This window comes from Coregonus clupeaformis, chromosome 18 (assembly GCF_020615455.1).
Source record: "Coregonus clupeaformis isolate EN_2021a chromosome 18, ASM2061545v1, whole genome shotgun sequence".
In the NCBI taxonomy this organism is placed as follows: domain Eukaryota; kingdom Metazoa; phylum Chordata; class Actinopteri; order Salmoniformes; family Salmonidae; genus Coregonus; species Coregonus clupeaformis.
The window spans coordinates 31988518-32009092 of NC_059209.1; the positions used below are offsets into that span (position 1 = coordinate 31988518).

At 45.3% G+C, this 20575-nt stretch overlaps 1 protein-coding gene across 6 annotated transcripts in view; it reads right to left on the reverse strand.

Annotated features, from left to right (window-relative positions):
- The window catches only part of LOC121581857 (rapamycin-insensitive companion of mTOR), a 52350-nt gene that overhangs the window by 19442 nt on the left and 12333 nt on the right, over window positions 1-20575 (reverse strand). For 5 of the 6 annotated variants that reach the window (XM_041897236.1, XM_041897235.1, XM_041897234.1 and 2 more), the window contains exons 7-24: window positions 19250-19376; window positions 18967-19136; window positions 10801-10868; window positions 7042-7109; window positions 6684-6766; window positions 6482-6569; window positions 6253-6343; window positions 5956-6022; window positions 5788-5868; window positions 5457-5557; window positions 5196-5361; window positions 5001-5102; window positions 4515-4561; window positions 2804-2939; window positions 2389-2588; window positions 2008-2134; window positions 1720-1884; window positions 1347-1423 (exon numbers count right to left, since the gene is read on the reverse strand). In XM_041897236.1, coding sequence (XP_041753170.1) covers window positions 1347-1423; window positions 1720-1884; window positions 2008-2134; window positions 2389-2588; window positions 2804-2939; window positions 4515-4561; window positions 5001-5102; window positions 5196-5361; window positions 5457-5557; window positions 5788-5868; window positions 5956-6022; window positions 6253-6343; window positions 6482-6569; window positions 6684-6766; window positions 7042-7109; window positions 10801-10868; window positions 18967-19136; window positions 19250-19376 — 1964 coding nt within the window. Of the gene's footprint in view, window positions 1-1346; window positions 1424-1719; window positions 1885-2007; window positions 2135-2388; window positions 2589-2803; window positions 2940-4514; window positions 4562-5000; window positions 5103-5195; window positions 5362-5456; window positions 5558-5787; window positions 5869-5955; window positions 6023-6252; window positions 6344-6481; window positions 6570-6683; window positions 6767-7041; window positions 7110-10800; window positions 10869-18063; window positions 18098-18966; window positions 19137-19249; window positions 19377-20575 lie in introns of those variants that run through there. The other variant, XM_041897238.1, reaches the window with a different exon arrangement.

Genomic DNA, 20575 nt, shown 5'->3' on the forward strand with positions numbered 1-20575 from the left:
CATCCCTGTTAGTGAGCATTTCTCATTTGCCAAGATAATCCATCCACCTGACAGGTGTGGCATACCAAGTAACAGCAGGATCATTACACAGGTGCACCTTGTGCTGGGGACAATAAAAGGCCACTAAAATGTGCAGTTTTGTCACACAACACAATGCCACAGATGTCTCAAGTTTTGAGGGAGCAGGCAGTTGGCATGCTGACCGAAGGAATGTCCACCAGATCTGTTGCCAGAGAATTTAATGTAAATTTCTCTACCATAAGCCGCCTCCAACGTTGTTTTAGAGAATTTGGCAGTACGTCCAACTGGCCTCACAACCGGCCCAGGACCTCCACATCCGACTTCTTCACCTGCGGGATCGTCTGAGACCAGCCACCCAGACAGCTGATGAAACTGAGTTTGCGCAACCGAAGATTTTCTGCACAAACTGTCAGAAACCGTCTCAGAGAAGCTCGTCTGCGTGCTCGTCGTCCTCACCAGGGTCTTGACCTGACAGCAGTTCGGCGTCGTAACCAACTTCAGTGGGAAAATGCTCACCGTCGATGGAGAACACGCTGGAGAAGTGTGCTCTTCACAGATGAATCCCGGTTTCAACTGTACCGGGCAGATGGCAGACAGCGTGTATGGCGTTGTGTGGGCGAGCGGTTTGCTGATGTCAACGTTGTGAAAAGAGTGCCCCATGGTGGCGGTGGGGTTATGGTATGGGCAAGCATAAGCTACGGACAACGAACACAATTGCATTTTATCTATGGCAATTTGAATGCACAGAGATACCGTGATGAGATCCTGAGGCCCATTGTCGTGCCATTCATCCGCAGCCATCACCTCATGTTTCAGCATGATAATGCACTGCCCCATGTCCCAAGGATCTGTACACAATTCCTGAAAGCTGAAAATGTCCCAGTTCTTCCATGGCCTGCATACTCAGCAGACATGTCACCCATTGAGCATGTTTGGGATGCTCTGGATCAATGTTCCCACCAATATCCAGCAACTTCACACAGCAATTGAAGAGGAGTGGGACAACATTCCACAGGCCAAAATCAACAGCCTGATCAACTCTATGCGAAGGAGATGTGTCACGCTGCATGAGGCAAATGGTAGTCACACAAGATACTGACTGGTTTTCTGATCCACGCCCCTATATTTTATTTTAAGGTATCTGTGATCAACAGATGCATATCTGTAATCCCAGTCATGTGAAATCCATAGATTAGGGCCTAATGAATTTATTTCAATTGACTGATTTCCTTATATGAACTGTAACTCAGTAAAATCTTTTAAATTGTTGCATGTTGCGTTTATATTTTTGTTCAGTGTAATTATTAATGCGTGTGTTGACTGACCTGAGGAGCAGCAGAAGGCCCTTGTCTCCCAGGTGGGACAGAGCCGGTTTGAGCTGGATCAGAGCATGGAGGTTAGCCTGGGGGAACAAAACAAACATCAGGAAGACATTAGGGACACAAAATAATATCACACCCACTCTATACCCCTCCTTCATCCAAGCCCCAGCCCCATTCATCTCTACCAGGCCCACCCCTCTCCACCAGGCCCAGCCCCCTCCCCTCTCCACCAGGCCCAGCCCACGGCCCACCAGGCCCAGCCCCCTCCCCCACCCCTCTGCACCAGGCCCAGCCTTCTCCACCAGGCCCAGCCCCTCTCCACCAGGTCCAACTCCTTTTCTACCAGCAGCTCCTTTTCCACCGGGCCCAGTCCCACCTTGTCCTCGCAGGCCTCGTCCAGTATGTCCAGGGCCTCCAAGGAGACAGCCTTGCTGTGGTCGTGCAGCTGGGTGACCAGCAGCTCCATGCCCCAGTTACTGAAGAACTCCACCCCTGCCCTCAGCAACACACGCAGGTGCTTGGTGGCATACAGCCTGCACGTCTGTGGATGGACATAAAGAGGGATTGTTCAGGCTAAGTTTAGTTTCAACAACGACTTATCCATCATCAGCCACATAAAAGCCCATTGAATCCATCCATCCCTCCCTCCTGGGTCAGGCCTTACATCAGTGGAGGCAGTCAGGATCTTGGAGAGGATGACTCTGGCCAGTCCATCTCTGCTGTAGTCCAGAGTAGACACAGCCAGCTTCAACACAATGCCCTGGTTCTTCACAGAGCAAAGGTTCAGCAGACTGAGGAGGAGAACACACGGAATCAGGCAGTGATCTGGGCTCTGCCTCAATTGGCACCCTATTCACCATCACCTAGACATTTAGTAGGATCCCGGTCCAAATCTCGGCCCCTCGACCTTTGGCACTCAATAGCCTACTTGTTGCCTTGGACTCATCTGGCCAAAAGGTTTGCTGCTGTTATTTCAACCAATCAGTGCTTTCATCCTGTTCAATTCGTGCTGACTATTTTAAAAAAGTAAATAGTTCAGACTGACCACTGAAAGAGGCTGCACTTCTCCAGCAGTTTAATTCCGTGTGGGTGGGCCGAGAGGGTCCCCAGGAACAGGAAGTAGTGCTGGCTGAGGGTGGTGAGCAGCCCATTACTCTGGAGACAGCGGTCAGGCTTCAGGCCAGAGGACAAGGACAGCCAGGCCACCATGTCCTTCACCAGCTCCTCCAGGTACGCCTGGCCATCCTGGGAGAGGGGGGAGGGAGGGAGAGGGATGAGAGAGGGTTAAGAATCAGCGAAACGAGGAACTCAGCAATGACAAAAACCAGGAGAAAGAGGCTACTGGTTTGGGCCTAGGTAAATATCAAGGCTAGCCAGAAATAAAAAGTGACACCAAAAGAAAAAGTGTCCGACATAGAAGTTCACCTTTGAACCTTTATTGTTCTGTTCTATTTCCTCACCTCGTCAGACTCTATGAGGAACTCGATGAACTGGCATCCTACCACAGTGAGCTGTCTGGCTTTAGGATGGTCCAGCTCCAGCCCTGCATACAGCTTACTGCTGGGCTTATAGAAGTACAGCAGCCTCCGCACAAACCTGGACCACATACACACACTTGACATTTTTCCCTTAGCAGTCGCTAAGTGAGCAATTAGGGTTAAGTGCCTTGCTCAAGGGCACAAACAGATTTTTCAACTAGTCGGTTAAACGCTCTTAACCACTAGGCTACCTCCCACCCTTTACACACAATCAAACACGCACACGGTAAGAAGGGGGACACCTTACCACAGTCAAGCTCAGCTCAGTATTTCAGTAGTGGTAGTAGTAGTAGTAGTAGCGGTAGTAGTGGTATTAGTAGTGCCAGTAGTAGTAGCGGTAGTAGTAGTAGTAGTAGTAGTAGTAGCGGTAGTAGTAGTAGTAGTGGTAGTGGTAGTAGTAGTAGTAGCGGTGGTAGCGGTAGTAGTAGTAGTGGTAGTAGTAGTGGTAGTAGTAGTAGTGGTGGTAGTAGTAGTAGTGGTGGTAGTAGTAGTGGTGGTAGTGGTAGTAGTAGTAGTAGTAGTGGTGGTAGCGGTAGTAGTAGTAGTAGTGGTAGCGGTAGTAGTAGTAGTGGTAGCGGTAGTAGTAGTAGTGGTGGTAGTGGTAGTAGTAGTAGTAGTAGTAGTAGTAGTAGTAGTAGTAGTGGTAGCGGTGGTAGTAGTAGTAGTGGTGGTAGTAGTAGTAGTGGTGGTAGTAGTGGTAGCGGTAGTAGTAGTAGTAGTAGTAGCGGTAGTAGTAGTAGTAGTAGTAGTAGTAGTGGTAGTAGTAGTAGCGGTAGTAGTGGTGCTAGTAGTAGTAGTGGTGGTAGTAGTGGTAGTAGTAGTAGTAGTGGTAGTGGTAGTAGTAGTGGTAGTGGTAGTGGTAGTAGTAGTAGTAGTGGTAGTAGTAGTAGTGGTAGTAGTAGTGGTAGTAGTAGTAGTGGTAGTGATAGTAGTAGTAGTGATGGTAGTAGTAAAAATAGTAGTGATAGTAGTAGTGGTGGTAGTGGTAGTAGTAGTAGTAATGGTAGTAGTAAAAATAGTAGTGGTAGTAGTGGTAGTAGTAATGGTAGTAGTAAAAATAGTAGTGGTAGTAGTAGTGGTGGTAGTAGTAGTAGTAGTAGTAGTAATGGTAGTAGTAAAAATAGTAGTGGTAGTAGTAGTGGTGGTGGTAGTAGTAGTAGTAGTAGTAGTGGTGCTAGTAGTAGTAGTGGTGGTAGTAGTGGTAGTAGTAGTAGTAGTAGTAGTAGTGGTAGTGGTAGTAGTAGTGGTAGTGGTAGTGGTAGTAGTAGTAGTAGTGGTAGTAGTAGTAGTGGTAGTAGTAGTAGTGGTAGTAGTAGTAGTGGTAGTGATAGTAGTAGTAGTGATGGTAGTAGTAAAAATAGTAGTGATAGTAGTAGTGGTGGTAGTGGTAGTAGTAGTAGTAATGGTAGTAGTAAAAATAGTAGTGGTAGTAGTGGTAGTAGTAATGGTAGTAGTAAAAATAGTAGTGGTAGTAGTAGTGGTGGTAGTAGTAGTAGTAGTAGTAGTAATGGTAGTAGTAAAAATAGTAGTGGTAGTAGTAGTGGTGGTAGTAGTAGTAATGGTAATAGTAAAAATAGTAGTGGTAGTAGTAGTGGTGGTAGTAGTAGTAATAGTAGTGGAGAGTGGGTCTTACTTGTGCATCTGTTCATCTTTGTTGTTCCTGAGGTTAACGTTGGGCCACTGGGAGAGAAAACCAAAACCATGTGATTTTTTTTTTCCTTACATTTTTACACTTTTAGTCATTTAGCAGATGCTCTTATCCAGAGCGACTTACAGTTAGTGAGTGCATACATTATTTTATTTTTTTCATACTGGCCCCCCGTGGGAATCGAACCCACAACCCTGGCGTTGCAAATGCCATGCTCTACCAACTGAGCTACATCCCTGCCGGTCATTCCCTCCCCTACCCTGGATGACGCTGGGCCAATTGTGCGCTGCCCCATGGGTCTCCCGGTCGCAGCCGGCTACGACAGAGCCTGGATTCGAACCAGGATCTCTAGTGGCACACTGCGCCACTTGGGAGTATTGTTATGACATGTCAATAGCAAGAAACCAAGTGAAATCCATCTAGACATTCCCAGTCAGTCTTCTACAGGTGTATTACAGTATTATGGCTGACCTTGAGGATGGTTGCGATGAGGAGCCAGTTCCAGTCAAGGTTCTGTTTGTGGTTGAGGATCTGACTGTCCCTCAGGTTCAACATCAGGGCTTCCTCTGTGTACTACAACACACACACAGTTTGCGTCTCTGGAGGGCTTTGAGGCTCTAGGTGGAAAACTAACCTTGATGACAAAGATGTGTGTTTGAGGCGTACCTTAATAGCGTAGATGTCTCTGTGTACTCGTGTGTGTGTCTCTCTCCGCTGGTGTGCAGACACAGACTTGCGGACAATGTGGTCCAGATACAGACTGTGGGGTTTGGGTCCTTGCTTCTTCTTGTCATGGAAACGCTTCAAGTGGTTGACAGCCGCACTCGCCCGACTAAAATGTACAGAAAAAGTTGGGGGGGGGAGATAAGGGTAGTGGAAAAGCGTGTGATTGTGTGTGTGTTTGTGCACGTGTCTGTGTGTACTCACAGGCGTTTCTCCTGGGGGATGTCAAAAGAGGCAGCCATGTTGATGAGGGTGGGCAGACAGTGCAGGTGGTGACTGTGGGAGTGAGGGAGGATGGTGTTGGCCTAGAGAGATGGAGAGAGAGGAAGGGAGAAGGAGGGAGAGGGAGAGGGGGCGAGTGAGAAAGCGAGAGAGAGAGAGACATTGAAGCAAACGCTTCAAAACAAACCATTCATGCACAGCTGAAGAAACTGTCTTCGAATAGAGCCACATCCACAGCAGAGCAACATGCTCCTCAGAAAGCTACACTATATTCAGAACATCAGAGAGTGGTGTCCCTGTGTTACCATGTTACCATGTGTAGTAGTTCTCCTAGTAGGATGGTGGCTCTCACTGATATCTGGTCCTCACTGCTGGTCACCACCTCTACCAGACCCTACAGGAGGGAGAGAGAGAAGGAAATGTATGAAATAAATATATCTGTATACAATTTTTAAAAATCTGGACGTCTCAGTCTCCTTACCTCTAGCAGGCCACTAGAGATGAAGGCAGACAGTACCAAGGCCAGGTAGTTATCCATCAGGTCAGGCCTGAAACACACAGCAGGGCAGACAGGCAGACAGACATTACAACCCCAAGAGATACTGCAGGGATACACTGGTGGTTGGATCTGAGAGGCACCCATATTTACTTTTTTTGTCAAGTGTAATAGCGTGTATAAATCTCTTCTAATATGGTATATTCATATCTTCTATATTGTGAATTCCTGGTGGTTAATGGGACAATAAAGATATTGATTGTCTGTGGTGTCATGTCTGACCTGGATCTGGCTCGATGGTGCAGGAGGACTTTAGCCTCTGCTGCCACAAAGCCATCAGACAGTCTCCAGCTGTCCTGGCACCTACTGGGGTCTGCAGGGATCACCAAACAATACGCATCAAACACAGAAAACGACTCAACCCCAGAAGTTGTATTATATGCATGTTTGATTAACGTTTATAAGCAGGGCATTATGGGATAAAGAAATAAGTAATGTTAACAATACTCACCCACGCTGAGAAGTGCTTCCGTAAAGTCCTGGGTTACGATGGGGAGAGGAAGCCTGAATATCTCATACAACACCTCCATTAAACCTTCCTGCAGGGGGCAAGAATGTCAAGAGACACAAATAAATGGTTCTTGAAGAACAGATTTGAGAAGGTGTAATTGGCATTTCATTCATTGAAAAAAGTATAATATTTCAGTACCCACCCTCACTTCCATATTTGGTATACACAGCAGACCAATCAGGGACTGGATGCCAGAGTTCCCGGCCCTACAGAGGTTAATGATCCCTGTATCGCCATGGAGACAGTCAACCATTAACACTTTCAAGACTTGGCAGCAAAAGTGAAGACAATCAGAGGAAATGAAGTGATACTATCTTATAAAGTGAGTCTACTACATTGCATTCTCTTCAGAGGGGTGTTTGACTGTGATCATTGTTACTTGTTTAAAGCAATTGGTATACTACCTGTATGTTTCAAGTTATGACCCAGCTTCTATGCCACAATGCAAAGGGAACCAGCTGAGACAAACTGAATAGAGCGCTGAAAGAAGAGAGACTAACCAGACCAGGAACGGAAGGAAGCCACTATAGCCATCCTGCTGGACAGGAAACGAGCCTCACGGTCCTCCCTGGGGACACACAAACACAACATAATCACACTCTACACATGACAGAGGTGCACACTATAGAGCAGGGTTCCCCAACTGGCCAAATTTGGCCCGCGGGTGATTTTATTTGCCCCCCCCCCCAAATCAAAAAATAATATTTATATATACAGTTGAAGTCAGAAGTTTACATACACTTAGGTTGGAGTCATTAAAACTCATTTTTTCAACCACTCCACAAATTTCTTGTTAACAAATGATGGTTTTGGCAAGTCGGTTAGGTCATCTACTTTGTGCATGACACAAGTAATTTTTCCAACAATTGTTTACAGACAGATTATTTCACTTATAATTCACTGTATCACAATTCCAGTGGGTCAGAAGTTTACATACACTAAGTTGACTGTGCCTTTAAACAGCTTGGAAAATTCCAGAAAACGATGTCATGGCTTTAGAAGCTTCTGATAGGCTAATTTACATCATTTGAGTCAATTGGAGGTGTACCTGTGGATGTATTTCAAGGCCTACCTTCAAACTCAGTGCCTCTTTGCTTGACATCATGGGAAAATCAAAATAAATCAGCCAAGACCTCCACAAGTCTGGTTCATCCTTGGGAGCAATTTCTAAACACCTGACGGTACCACGTTCATCTGTACAAACAATAGTACGCAAGTATAAACACCATGGGACCACGCAGCCGTCATACCGCTCAGGAAGAAGACGCATTCTGTCTCCTAGAGATGAATGTACTTTGGTGCGAAAAGTGCAAATCAATCCCAGAACAACAGCAAAGGACCTTGTGAAGATGCTGGAGGAAACAGGTACAATAGTATCTACAGTGGGGAAAAAAAGTATTTAGTCAGCCACCAATTGTGCAAGTTCTCCCACTTAAAAAGATGAGAGAGGCCTGTAATTTTCATCATAGGTACACGTCAACTATGACAGACAAAATGAGGAAAAAAAATCCAGAAAATCACATTGTAGGATTTTTAATGAATTTATTTGCAAATTATGGTGGAAAATAAGTATTTGGTCAATAACAAAAGTTTCTCAATACTTTGTTATATACCCTTTGTTGGCAATGACACAGGTCAAACGTTTTCTGTAAGTCTTCACAAGGTTTTCATACACTGTTGCTGGTATTTTGGCCCATTCCTCCATGCAGATCTCCTCTGATGTTTTGATGTTTTGGGGCTGTCGCTGGGCAACACGGACTTTCAACTCCCTCCAAAGATTTTCTATGGGGTTGAGATCTGGAGACTCCAGGACCTTGAAATGCTTCTTACGAAGCCACTCCTTCGTTGCCCGGGCGGTGTGTTTGGGATCATTGTCATGCTGAAAGACCCAGCCACGTTTCATCTTCAATGCCCTTGCTGATGGAAGGAGGTTTTCACTCAAAATCTCACGATACATGGCCCCATTCATTCTTTCCTTTACACGGATCAGTCGTCCTGGTCCCTTTGCAGAAAAAACAGCCCCAAAGTATGATGTTTTCACTCCCATGCTTCACAGTAGGTATGGTGTTCTTTGGATGCAACTCAGCATTCTTTGTCCTCCAAACACGACGAGTTGAGTTTTACCAAAAATTTATATTTTGGTTTCATCTGACCATATGACATTCTCCCAATCCTCTTCTGGATGCACTCTAGCAAACTTCAGACGGGCCTGGACATGTACTGGCTTAAGCAGGGGGACACGTCTAGCACTGCAGGATTTGAGTCCCTGGCGGCGTAGTGTGTTACTGATGGTAGGCTTTGTTACTTTGGTCCCAGCTCTCTGCAGGTCATTCACTAGGTCCCCCCGTGTGGTTCTGGGATTTTTGCTCACCGTTCTTGTGATCATTTTGACCCCACGGGGTGAGATCTTGCGTGGAGCCCCAGATCGAGGGAGATTATCAGTGGTCTTGTATGTCTTCCATTTCCTAATAATTGCTCCCACAGTTGATTTCTTCAAACCAAGCTGCTTACCTATTGCAGATTCAGTCTTCCCAGCCTGGTGCAGGTCTACACTTTTGTTTCTGGTGTCCTTTGACAGCTCTTTGGTCTTGGCCATAGTGGAGTTTGGAGTGTGACTGTTTGAGGTTGTGGACAGGTGTCTTTTATACTGATAACAAGTTCAAACAGGTGCCATTAATACAGGTAACGAGTGGAGGACAGAGGAGCCTCTTAAAGAAGAAGTTACAGGTCTGTGAGAGCCAGAAATCTTGCTTGTTTGTAGGTGACCAAATACTTATTTTCCACCATAATTTACAAATAAATTCATTAAAAATCCTACAATGTGATTTTCTGGATTTTCTTTTCTCAATTTGTCTGTCATAGTTGAAGTGTACCTATGATGAAAATTACAGGCCTCTCTCATCTTTTTAAGTGGGAGAACTTGCACAATTGGTGGCTGACTAAATACTTTTTTTCCCCACTGTATATCCACAGTAAAACGAGTCCTATATCGACATAACCAGAAAGGCCGCTCAGCAAGGAAGAAGCCACTGCTCCAAAACCGCCATAAAAAAGCCAGACTACGGTTTGCAACTGCACATGGGGACAAAGATCGTACTTTTTGGAGAAATGTCCTCTGGTGTGATGAAACAAAAATAGAACTGTTTGGCCATAATGACCATTGTTATGTTTGGAGGAAAAAGGGGAATGCTTGCAAGCCAAAGAACACCATCCCAACCGTGAAGCACAGGGTTGAGAGCATCATGCTGTGGGGGTGCTTTGCTGCAGGAGGGACTGGTGCACTTCACAAAATAGATGGCATCATGAGGAAGGAAAATGATGTGGATATATTGAAGCAACATCTCAAGACATCAGTCAGGAAGTTAAAGATTGGTCGCAAATGGGTCTCCCAAATGGACAATGACCCCAAGCATACTTCCAAAGTTGTGGCAAAATGGCTTAAGGACAACAAAGTCAAGGTATTGGAGTGGCCATCACAAAGCCCTGACCTCAATCCTATAGAAAATGTGTGGGCAGAACTGAAAAAGCGTGCGCGAGCAAGGAGGCCTGACTCAGTTACACCAGCTCTGTCAGGAGCAATGGGCCAAAATTCACCCAACTTATTGTGGGAAGCTTGTGGAAGGCTACCCGAAACGTTTGACCCAAGTTAAACAATTTGAAGGCAATGCTACCAAATACTAATTGAGTGTAAACTTCTGACCCACTGGGAATGTGATGAAAGAAATAAAAGCTGAAATAAATAATTCTCTCTACTATTATTCTGACATTTCACATTCTTAAAATAAAATTGTGATCCTAACTGACCTAAGACAGGGAATCTTTACTAGGATTAAATGTCAGGAATTGTGAAAAACTGAGTTTAAATGTATTTGGCTATGGTGTATGTAAACTTCCGACTTCAACTGTATATATATACTTTTTTTATTGTTGGACATAAGACTAAAAACACCACCAAATCAGCTCCAAGTGATTATAATTTTGGAAATATGTGCCAAAGTATTCCCACACATAACAGAGAGATATGTGATAGTATACAAATGTAAGCGAGGTTTGAAATGATTATGTTTTAGTCAAATATTATATTTGTTTGGGCTTCTTGCGGTCAATTTGCAGTCTACAAATTATTTGTAATTATGTTCCGGCCGCCTGACCATCCGCTTAAGAATCAGCCCACGGCTGAATGTAGTTAATGATCCCTGCTATAGGCCTAGAGAAAATCGGAACAGAGCCTATATGTTTCCAACGTACACCACACTCACTTGAGGTGGCTCTCGGATGTGTCGGCATTGTGGCAGTAGTGGAAGTCTGTGAAAGGTGCTAGGATTTGCTGAAAGACAGAGAAAAACAACACAGAGTAGTGTTAGGTTTCATAGCACTATTAGAAGAACTAAACATTTGTATATGTATTCATCATCAGCATTGAAGGCTAAATAACTGAACAATATCAAGAGCGGAAACATTCTTTCCTATTGCTGATATTACACTTACATGGTACAAAACTATCAAGCATAGCAGCAATAGGTCAGATTTTTAAAAGAAATCTTCACAACCACTTTTTCCTGGCTGGAGATTCATGTGGACAAAGATATTTATTGATCCTAATAGATCACATCTGTGGAAAAGGCCCATGGTGTTGCTGGAAATCACCCTTTAAAATCATGGCCGCTTGCGCAGCTGGGCCAGAGAGCTTTAATTAGGTCGGGTGGAAATGTCCGACAGATCTCAACTCATTAAAAGGAGGAAATGGCCACCGCCCGACCTCGCTGCTTTCTCTCCCCCAACTCAGTCTAATCCAGACATTTTTTATTTTTTTTTGTTCACCTTTATTTAACCAGGTAAGCCAGTTGAGAACAAGTTCTCATTTACAACTGAGACCTGGCCAAGATAAAGCAAAGCAGTGCGATAAAAACAACAACAACACAGAGTTACATATGGGGTAAAACAAAACATACAGTCAATAACACAATAGAAAATCTATATACAGTGTGTGCAAATGTAGTAAGTTACGGAAGTAGGGCAATAAATAGGCCATAGCGCAAAATAATTACAATTTAATATTAACACTGGAGTGATAGATGTGCAGAAGATGATGTGCAAATAGAGATACTGGGGTGCAAATGAGCAAAATAAATAACAATATGGGGATGAGGTAGTCGGGTGGGCTAATTATAGATGGGCTGTGTACAGGTGCAGTTATCGGTAAGCTGCTCTGACAACTGATGCTTAAAGTTAGTGAGGGAGATACGAGTCTCCAGCTTCAGAGATTTTTGCAGTTCGTACCAGTCATTGGCAGCTGAGAACTGGAAGGAATGATGGCCAAAGGAGGTGTTGGCTTTGGGGATGACCAGTGAGATATACCTGCTGGAGCGCATACCACGGGTGGGTGTTGCTATTGTGACCAATGAGCTAAGATAAGGTGGGGATTTGCGTAGCAGTGATTTATAGATGACCTGGAGCCAGTGGGTTTGACAACGAATAGTAGTGAGGGCCAGCCAACGAGAGCGTACAGGTCACAATGGTGGATAGTATATGGGGCTTTGGTGACAAAACGGATGGCACTGTGATAGACTACATCCAATTTGCTGAGTAGAGTGTTGGAGGCTATTTTGTAAATGACATCGCGAAGTCAAGGATCGGTAGATAGTCAGTTTTACAAGGGCATGTTTGGCAGCATGAGTGAAGGAGGCTTTGTTGCGAAATAGGAAGCTGATTCTAGATCTAACTTTGGATTGGAGACGCTTAATGTGAGTCTTAAAGGAGAGTTTAAGGTCTAACCAGACACCTAGGTATTTGTAGTTGTCCACATATTCTAAGTCAGACCCGCCGAAAGTAGTGATTCTAGTTGGGCGGGCGGGTGCAAGCAGAGTTCGATTGAAGAGCATGCATTTAGTTTTACTAGCGTTTAAGAGCAGTTGGAGGCTACGGAAGGAGTGTTGTATGGCATTGAAGCTCATTTGGAGGTTTGTTAACACAGTGTCCAATGAAGGGCCAGATGTATACAAAATGGTGTCGTCTGCGTAGAGGTGGATCTGAGAGTCACCAGCAGCAAGAGCGACATCATTGATATACACAGAGAATAGAGTCGGCCCGAGAATTGAACCCTGTGGCACCCCCATAGAGACTGCCAAAGGTCCTGACAACAGGCCCTCCGATTTGACACATTGAACTCTATCTGAGAAGTAGTTGGTGAACCAGGCGTGGCAGTCATTTGAGAAACCAAGGCTATTTAGTCTACCAATAAGAATGCAGTGATTGACAGAGTCGAAAGCCTTGGCCAGGTCGATGAAGACGGCTGCACAGTACTGTCTTTTATCGATTGCGGTTATAATATCGTTTAGGACCTTGAGCGTGGCTGAGGTGCACCCATGACCAGCTCGGAAACCAGATTGCATAGCGGAGAAGGTATGGTGGGATTCGAAATAGTCGGTGATCTGTTTGTTAAGTTGGCTTTCAAATACTTTCGAAAGGCAGGGCAGGATGGATATAGGTCTGTAACAGTTTGGATCTACAGTGTCACCCCCTTTGAAGAGGGGAATGACCGCGGCAGCTTTCCAATCTCTGGGGATCTCAGACGATACGAAAGAGAGGTTGAACAGGCTAGTAATAGGGGTTGCGACAATTTCGGCGGCTAATTTTAGAAAGAAAGGGTCCAGATTGTCTAGCCCAGCTGATTTGTAGGGGTCCAGATTTTGCAGCTCTTTCAGAACATAAGCTATCTGAATTTGGGTGAAGGACAAGCTGGGGGGTGGGGTATTGTTTATAGTGATACTATAAATCAAATCCCTGCTCACCGATTACACTCACGCTGCACTTCCAATGGGCATCTCTGCTTTTGCAGAAACATTGGCAAACAACGTGTCAATTCGCTATGGAATATACTATACTGATTAACATCTCATTTTAGCGTCAGTGTTAGATCCCCGTTTCAAGACAGAATGGATAATCCGAGATGAGTCTGTATGCAACAAATTCGGGGAGATAAAGTAAGGCTGTGGTTTAAGCTAAAAGTGAAATAAATGCAGATTTTGTTCCTTTTTTGGAGTGAGCGGGGGGCGATTTGAGTGGAGCGCGATGCAAACTGCGTTGAGCGCTGAGCGATAATGAGCGGACTGGCCTGATGTGGCTTTGAGCGGGGGGAGCGGAGGGGTGAACAGCTCCGTGAGCGACGAGCTGAGATTCTCACCGCTCCACTCCGCTCATATGCTCTGACACACACTACAAGTCAAAAGTTTGGACACACCTACTCATTCAATGATTTTTCTTTATTTTTACTATTTTCTAGAATAATAGTGAAGACATCAAAACTATGAAATAACACATATGGAATCATGTAGTGACCAAAAAAGTGTTAAACAAATCAAAATATATTTTATATTTGAGATTCTTCAAATAGCCACCCTTTGCCTTGATGATAGCTTTGCACACTCTTGGCATTTTCTCAACCAGCTTCATGAGGTAGTCACCTGGAATCCATTTCAATTAACTGATGTGCCTTCTTAAAATAACTTTGAAAGTTTCTTCAAGTGCAGTCGCAAAAACCATCAAGCACTATGAAGAAACTGGCTCTCATGAGGACCACCACAGGAATGGAAGACCCAGAGTTACCTCTGCTGCAAAGGATAAGTTCATTAGATTTACCAGCCTCAAATTGCAGCTGAAATAAATGCTTCACAGAATTGAAGTAACAGACACATCTCAACATCAACCGTTCAGAGGGGACTGTGTGAATCAGGCCTTTATGGTCGAATTGCTGCAAAGAAACCACTACTTACGGACACCAATAAGAAAAAGAGACCTGCTTGGGCCAACAAACACAAGCAATGGACATTAGACCGGTGGAAATGTGTGCTTTGGTCTGGAGTCCAAATTTGAGATTTTTGGTTCAAACCGCCGTGTCTTTGTGAGACACGGTGTGGGTGAATGGATGATCTCCACATGTGTAGTTCCCACGGTAAAGCATGGAGGAGGAGGTGTTATGGTGTGGGGGTGCTTTGCTGGTGACAATGTCTGTGATTTATTTAGAATTCAAGGCACACTTAACCAGCATGTTTACCACAGCATTCTGCAGCGATACACCATCCCATCTGGTTTGGACTTAGTGGGACTATCATTTGTTTTTCAACAGGACAATGACCCAACACACCTCCAGGCTGTGTAAGGGCTATTTTACCAAGAAGGAGAGTGATGGAGTGCTGCATCAGATGACCTGGCCTCCACAATCACCTGACCTCAACCCAATAGAGAAGGTTTGGGATGAGTCGGACCGCAGAGTAAAGGAAAAGCAGCAAACAAGTGCTCAGCATATGTGGGAACTCCTTTAAGACTTTTGGAAAAGCATCCCAGGTGAAGCTGGTTGAGAGAATGCCAAGAATGTGCAAAGCTGTCATAAAGGCAAATGGTTGCTATTTGAAGAATCTGAAATATAAAATATATTTTGATTTGTTTAAAAAAAAATTGGTTACTACATGATTCCATATGTGTTTTTTCGTCGTTTTGATGTCTTCACTATTATTCTACAATGTAGAAAATAGTAAAAATAAAGAAAAACCCTTGAATGAGTAGGTGTATCCAAACTTTTGACTGGTACTGTATATTTATTTATTTACTTTTACCCCTATTCCTCCCCAATTTCATGATATCCAATTGGTAGTTACAGTCTTGTCCCATCGCTGCAACTCCCCTACGGACTCGGGAGAGGCGAAGGTCGTGAGCCATGCGAAACACGACCCTGCCAAGCAGCACTGCTTCTCGACACACTCCTCGCTTAACCTGGAAGCCAGCCGCACCAATGTGTCGGAGGAAACACCGTCCAGCCAGCGACCGAAGTCAGCTTGCAGGCACCCGGCCCGCCACAAGGAGTGCTAGAGCGCGAAGGGACAACGAAATCCCGGCCGGCCAAACCCTCCCCTAACCTGGACGACACTGGGCCAATTGTGCGGCGCCTCATGGGTCACCCAGTCACGGCCGGCTGTGACACAGCCTGGGATTGAACGCGGGGCTGTAGTGACACCTCAAGCACTGCGATGCAGTGCCTTAGACCGCTGCGCCACAGTGCCTTAGACCGCTGCGCCACAGTGCCTTAGACCGCTGCGCCACAGTGCCTTAGACCGCTGCGCCACTCGGGAGGCCCTGTGTTTATAGTTATTACCACGGAGCGTGGCTTGGAGGGCAAGCTTCAAACCTATTGTGTTATATCAATGGACAATGATCATGGCCCTACAGATCATCACGTGACAATTATGCCATTGACATATGGTTAAAATGTAACGAAATGATATGTACATATGAAGATAAACCTGGAAGTATGAAATATGAAATGTAATTATTATTTGCTAAATTGATAATCCTGAGATAAAACTGAATTACTTCATTATGTTAATAATGAGAATGATTTGTGATTATGAATTTGATTTGATACCTGTTATTCTGTTTCCTTTGTTATGCAGCACACAAAAAACTATCCAGTAAATATACCACTTTGTGGTTAAAGGAAATCCTGCCTCAGTCTCCTCCATTCCTCTCAGCCACCTGACCCGTGACCACCTGTTCACCTTCACTATTTTCAGTCATCCTACTTGTCCGGCTACACACACAGATTCCAAAAATCTTTCAACATCCATTATCAGTATTCAACCATATTATCACATATTCCATATTATAATATTAGTATTCTTCTGCCAAAAGCCTGTTAGGACTGAGTTGTTCCTGGAGTGGCCCTGCTACAGGTATGTAGGAAGGGGGGGAGGAGTATCAGTTTACACAGACAGGATGTGTTGGAGAGAGAGGCTTTAGAGAGCTGATGTAACTGATCACTGTAATCTGCCTGGGAAAGAGAAAGACAACCCAAGGGTGTATCCTGACTGACATGGCTCACAGCCTAGTGGCTGTCTCTCAATAGTCTACACTGACCTCTCCTTTCCTCAGCCTGCACGCTGCACTCATGGGAAAGAACTGGACAGGTGAAAGCCAATTCCCAAGCGTTATCTTCGCACAGAAATGACTACGAATGCACCATATTGCTTTCACCTATCCTGGAGACGAGGAAAGAAAGCCACTGAAAGAAAGCCACTGACAAAGTATGATGTGTTCTGTGTGAACCTCGAGCTCAACGCCTGTGTACACATACTGGCACATGTCTGTATTAGGGCTGTGACGGTGACCATATTACCGCCACACCGGCGGTCACGAGTCATGTTTTATTTAGTCACGGTAACTAGGCTTCTCCAAAACTGTGCTCTGATGCTGCTGATGGTCATTAGTAGCCTACCAAACTTTCTAACTGCCTGGTACTCAGCACTCTATTGTCCCTCTAATCACTCTGACATCAATGCAAATGTTATCGAAAATCAAACACTTCATGAGAGCCCATGAGCTCATGTTGTGCAACATTCCTATAGGCTATGCAATTGCTTGAGTTTTGATGGCCTCTATTAAAAAGAAGAGAATCCCATCAGCTTTCTATAGGCTTGGCCTACTATATTTATTTCTCAACTTTCCTAATACTAATAAGCACATGGCTTCGCTTTACAACAGGAGTATAGCCTACCTGGCCGGCATGAAAATGAACCACGGGAAAAGCATCCTCCATTCGCTATTTAAGTGCATAGATGACGTCTTTTTTTCCACTGTTCCGAGACAGGAGCATGATAATGGTCCATTCTAAAACTAATTTCACACATACTAAATAATATATATGCAAAGACAAAATTAAATCAAGAATGACAATATCACTTGTGAATGATGCCCAGCATGTGCAGTAAGTCAAGAAACAGCGCATGCCTTGTTTTTAGCAACTTTTTAAAATCATAGTCGCACATGTTTTGATAAGGTTTGTATCACAACTAAAGTGGGCAAATAACTTCTTAAAATTAAGCACATTAAATCAGCTTTACAACCGGTGGAGCGCCTAACTGGCATACATAGGCGGTGCGTGAGTTTGAAGTTTGTGGAAGATCATTATCACCATAACAATGCACCTTTATAATAAAGCATTACATGCATAATTGGATTTGTGGTCACTTTTGAGAACTGTGTTTTCCTGCTAATTGATTGCATTTTGGAACATTTGCGCTTATAATGTGAAGAAATAGCCTAATAGTTGATGAACATTTTAAGCTAAACGTTCTGATCTGTTGCATCAGCTTCATTGCTTTTAAAAGTTTTTTTGATGCGAGTTGTTGTATTAATTTGGGATCTATCGCATCCCACAACTGAAGGCATAGCGGGATTTCTTATAAGCGTCCGGATTAGTGTCCCTCTCCTTGAAAGCTCTAGCCTTTAGCTCGGTGCAGATGTTTCCTGTAATCCGTTGAGTGCGGTCTTAGTGCCAGCATCGGTTTGTGGTGGTAAATAGACAGCTATGAATAACATAGATGAGAACTCTCTTGGTAGATAGTGTGGTCTACAGCTCATCATGAGGTACTCTACCTCAGGCAGGCAATACCTCGAGACTTCTTTAATATTAGACATTGCGCACCAGCTGTTATTGACAAATAGACACACCCCCCCACCCCTCGTCTTACCAGACGTAGCTGTTCTGTCCTGCCAACGCACGGAAAACCCAGCCAGCTCTATATTATCTGTGTCGTCATTCAGCCACGACTCTGTGAAACATAAGATATTACAGTTTTTAATGTCCCGTTGGTAGGATAATCTTGAACGGAGATCATCCAGTTTATTTTCCAGTGATTGCACGTTGGCCAATAGAACGGATGGTTGAGGCGGGTTACCCACTCGACGACGAATTCTCACAAGGCACCCCGATCTCTGCCCCTTGTATTTCCATCTTTTCTTCATGCGAATGACGGGGATTTGGGCCTGGTCTCGGGGAAGCAGTATATCCTTCGCGTCGGACTCATTAAAGAAAAAATCTTTGTCCAGTTCGAGGTGAGTAATCGCTGTTCTGATATCCAGAAGCTCTTTTCGGTCATAAGAGACGGTAGCAGCAACATTATGTACAAAATAAGTTACAAACAATGTAAAAAAACACACAAAATAGCACAGTTGGTTAGGAGCCCGTAAAATGGCAGCCATCCCCTCCGGCGCAATTAACATAAGGACAACTCACTGTATACTATTCTGTTCTTCTAAAATAGACTACATTTTCTTCATATCATGTTTCTTTAGACCTGTCTAACATAAATAATGGATTTATTGTGATGGTGTAGGTTATATTAATTGGATTTTGACTTTTTTTAAATGTCGATGTGGCTTGTAGGCTATGCGTGGAAGCCAAGAGATGCTAAACGTGTTTATGTTAATTAACAGTAAATTACCATGAGACCGGCAGTTATTTGCTTGACAATAACCGGCTGACAAAATGTAATGACCACCACAGCCCTAGTTTGTGTGTGTGTGTGTGTGTGTGTGTGTGTGTGTGTGTGTGTGTGTGTGTGTGTGAGTGTGTGCATGGTTGCGGTGTGTACCTCCAGCTCCACATCATTGCGTATATATTGCCTGGTGTGTGGATGGTTGAGCAGGTGGAGGATGGTGGTGATCAGAGCCTCATTGATGCGGCTCAGCTGACAGTCAATCACACTCTTTAAGATGGCGCTGAGACCCCCCCGCTTGGCCACTACCTCCGGGTTCTTCAACGCTGCAGAGAGGGGTTGACATAAAGACACATGAAGACATAGTGTTATTCCACAGTAACTATGTGTGTAATTTAAGGACGGTTCTCTCAGTGGAGTATGCCGAGACTCCACCCACCCAGTTCGCAGACAATGGCGATAGTGGCACGGACCATGCGGTCCCTCTCCTGCAGCCCGTCTGTTCCCACGGCGATCAGAGAGTTGGTGACAGAGCTGGGGAACAGCAGGGGGTTCACTGTGATCATCTACAGACACACACAAGAGAGAGAGAGAGAGAAACGGTCAGAGGGGGAGGAGAGAGACGGTCAGAGGGGGAGGAGAGAGACGTTCAGAGGGGGAGGAGAGGGACGTTCAGAGGGGGAGGAGAGGAACGGTCAGAGGGGGGAGGAGAGGAACGGTCAGAGGGGGGAGGAGAGGAACGGTCAGAGGGGGGAGAGAGACGTTCAGAGGGGGAGGAGAGAGACGTTCAGAGGGGGAGGAGAGGGACGTTCAGAGGGGGAGGAGAGGGACGTTCAGAGGGGGAGGAGAGGGACGTTCAGAGGGGGAGGAGAGGGACGTTCAGAGGGGGAGGAGAGGGACGTTCAGAGGGGGAGGAGAGGGACGTTCAGAGGGGGAGGAGAGGGACAGTCGGGGGGAGGAGAGGAACGGTCAGAGGGGGGAGAGAGACGGTAAGAGGGGGAGAGAGACGGTCAGAGGGGGAACAGAGAAGGGACGTTCAGCGGGGGAAGAGAGAGGGGGACGTTCAGAGGGGGAGGAGAGGGACGTTCAGAGGGGGAGGAGAGGGACGTTCAGAGGGGGAGGAGAGAGACGGTCAGAGGGGGAGAAGAGAGACGGTCAGAGGGGGAGGGGAGGGACGGTCAGAGGGGGAGGAGAGGGACGGTCAGAGGGGGAGGAAAGACGGTCAGAGGGGGAGGAGAGGGACGGTCAGAAGGGGGAGGAGAGGGACGGTCAGAAGGGGGAGGAGAGAGACGGTCAGAGGGGGAAGAGAGGGGGGGGGGGAGAGCACAAAGGTTAGAGCACTCGTTTTGCACAAGTTTATTTTAAAAGCAAATAGGGCTCACAACAGGTGTGCCACATTCAGAAGGTGGGTGTGAGTAAAGCAGGTCTGTGCAGCTGAGGCCCTTCCTCCAAGACACGTTACCCTGAGCTAAGGCCTATTAACTGGAAAGGACCCAGACCACAAGCTGGAACAGGCTACGTGGCTAACCAACTTGGGCTACTGTCAATGTAGCCAAGTATCTACCTTCTTCAGGTTTCTGTCTGATATCACGGTAGGTGTTGCAGAATGACCTCTACTGTGCATTCCAAAGTTAAAACATTTAAGTTGAATCCATTGACAATACCAGACCATGTTCAGTATTTAGGCCTATACAGTATTCCTTTGTATACGGTTAGATTTGCATTGTTAATTGTAATACGTGCGTGTGGTAGTGTTAACTGTAAA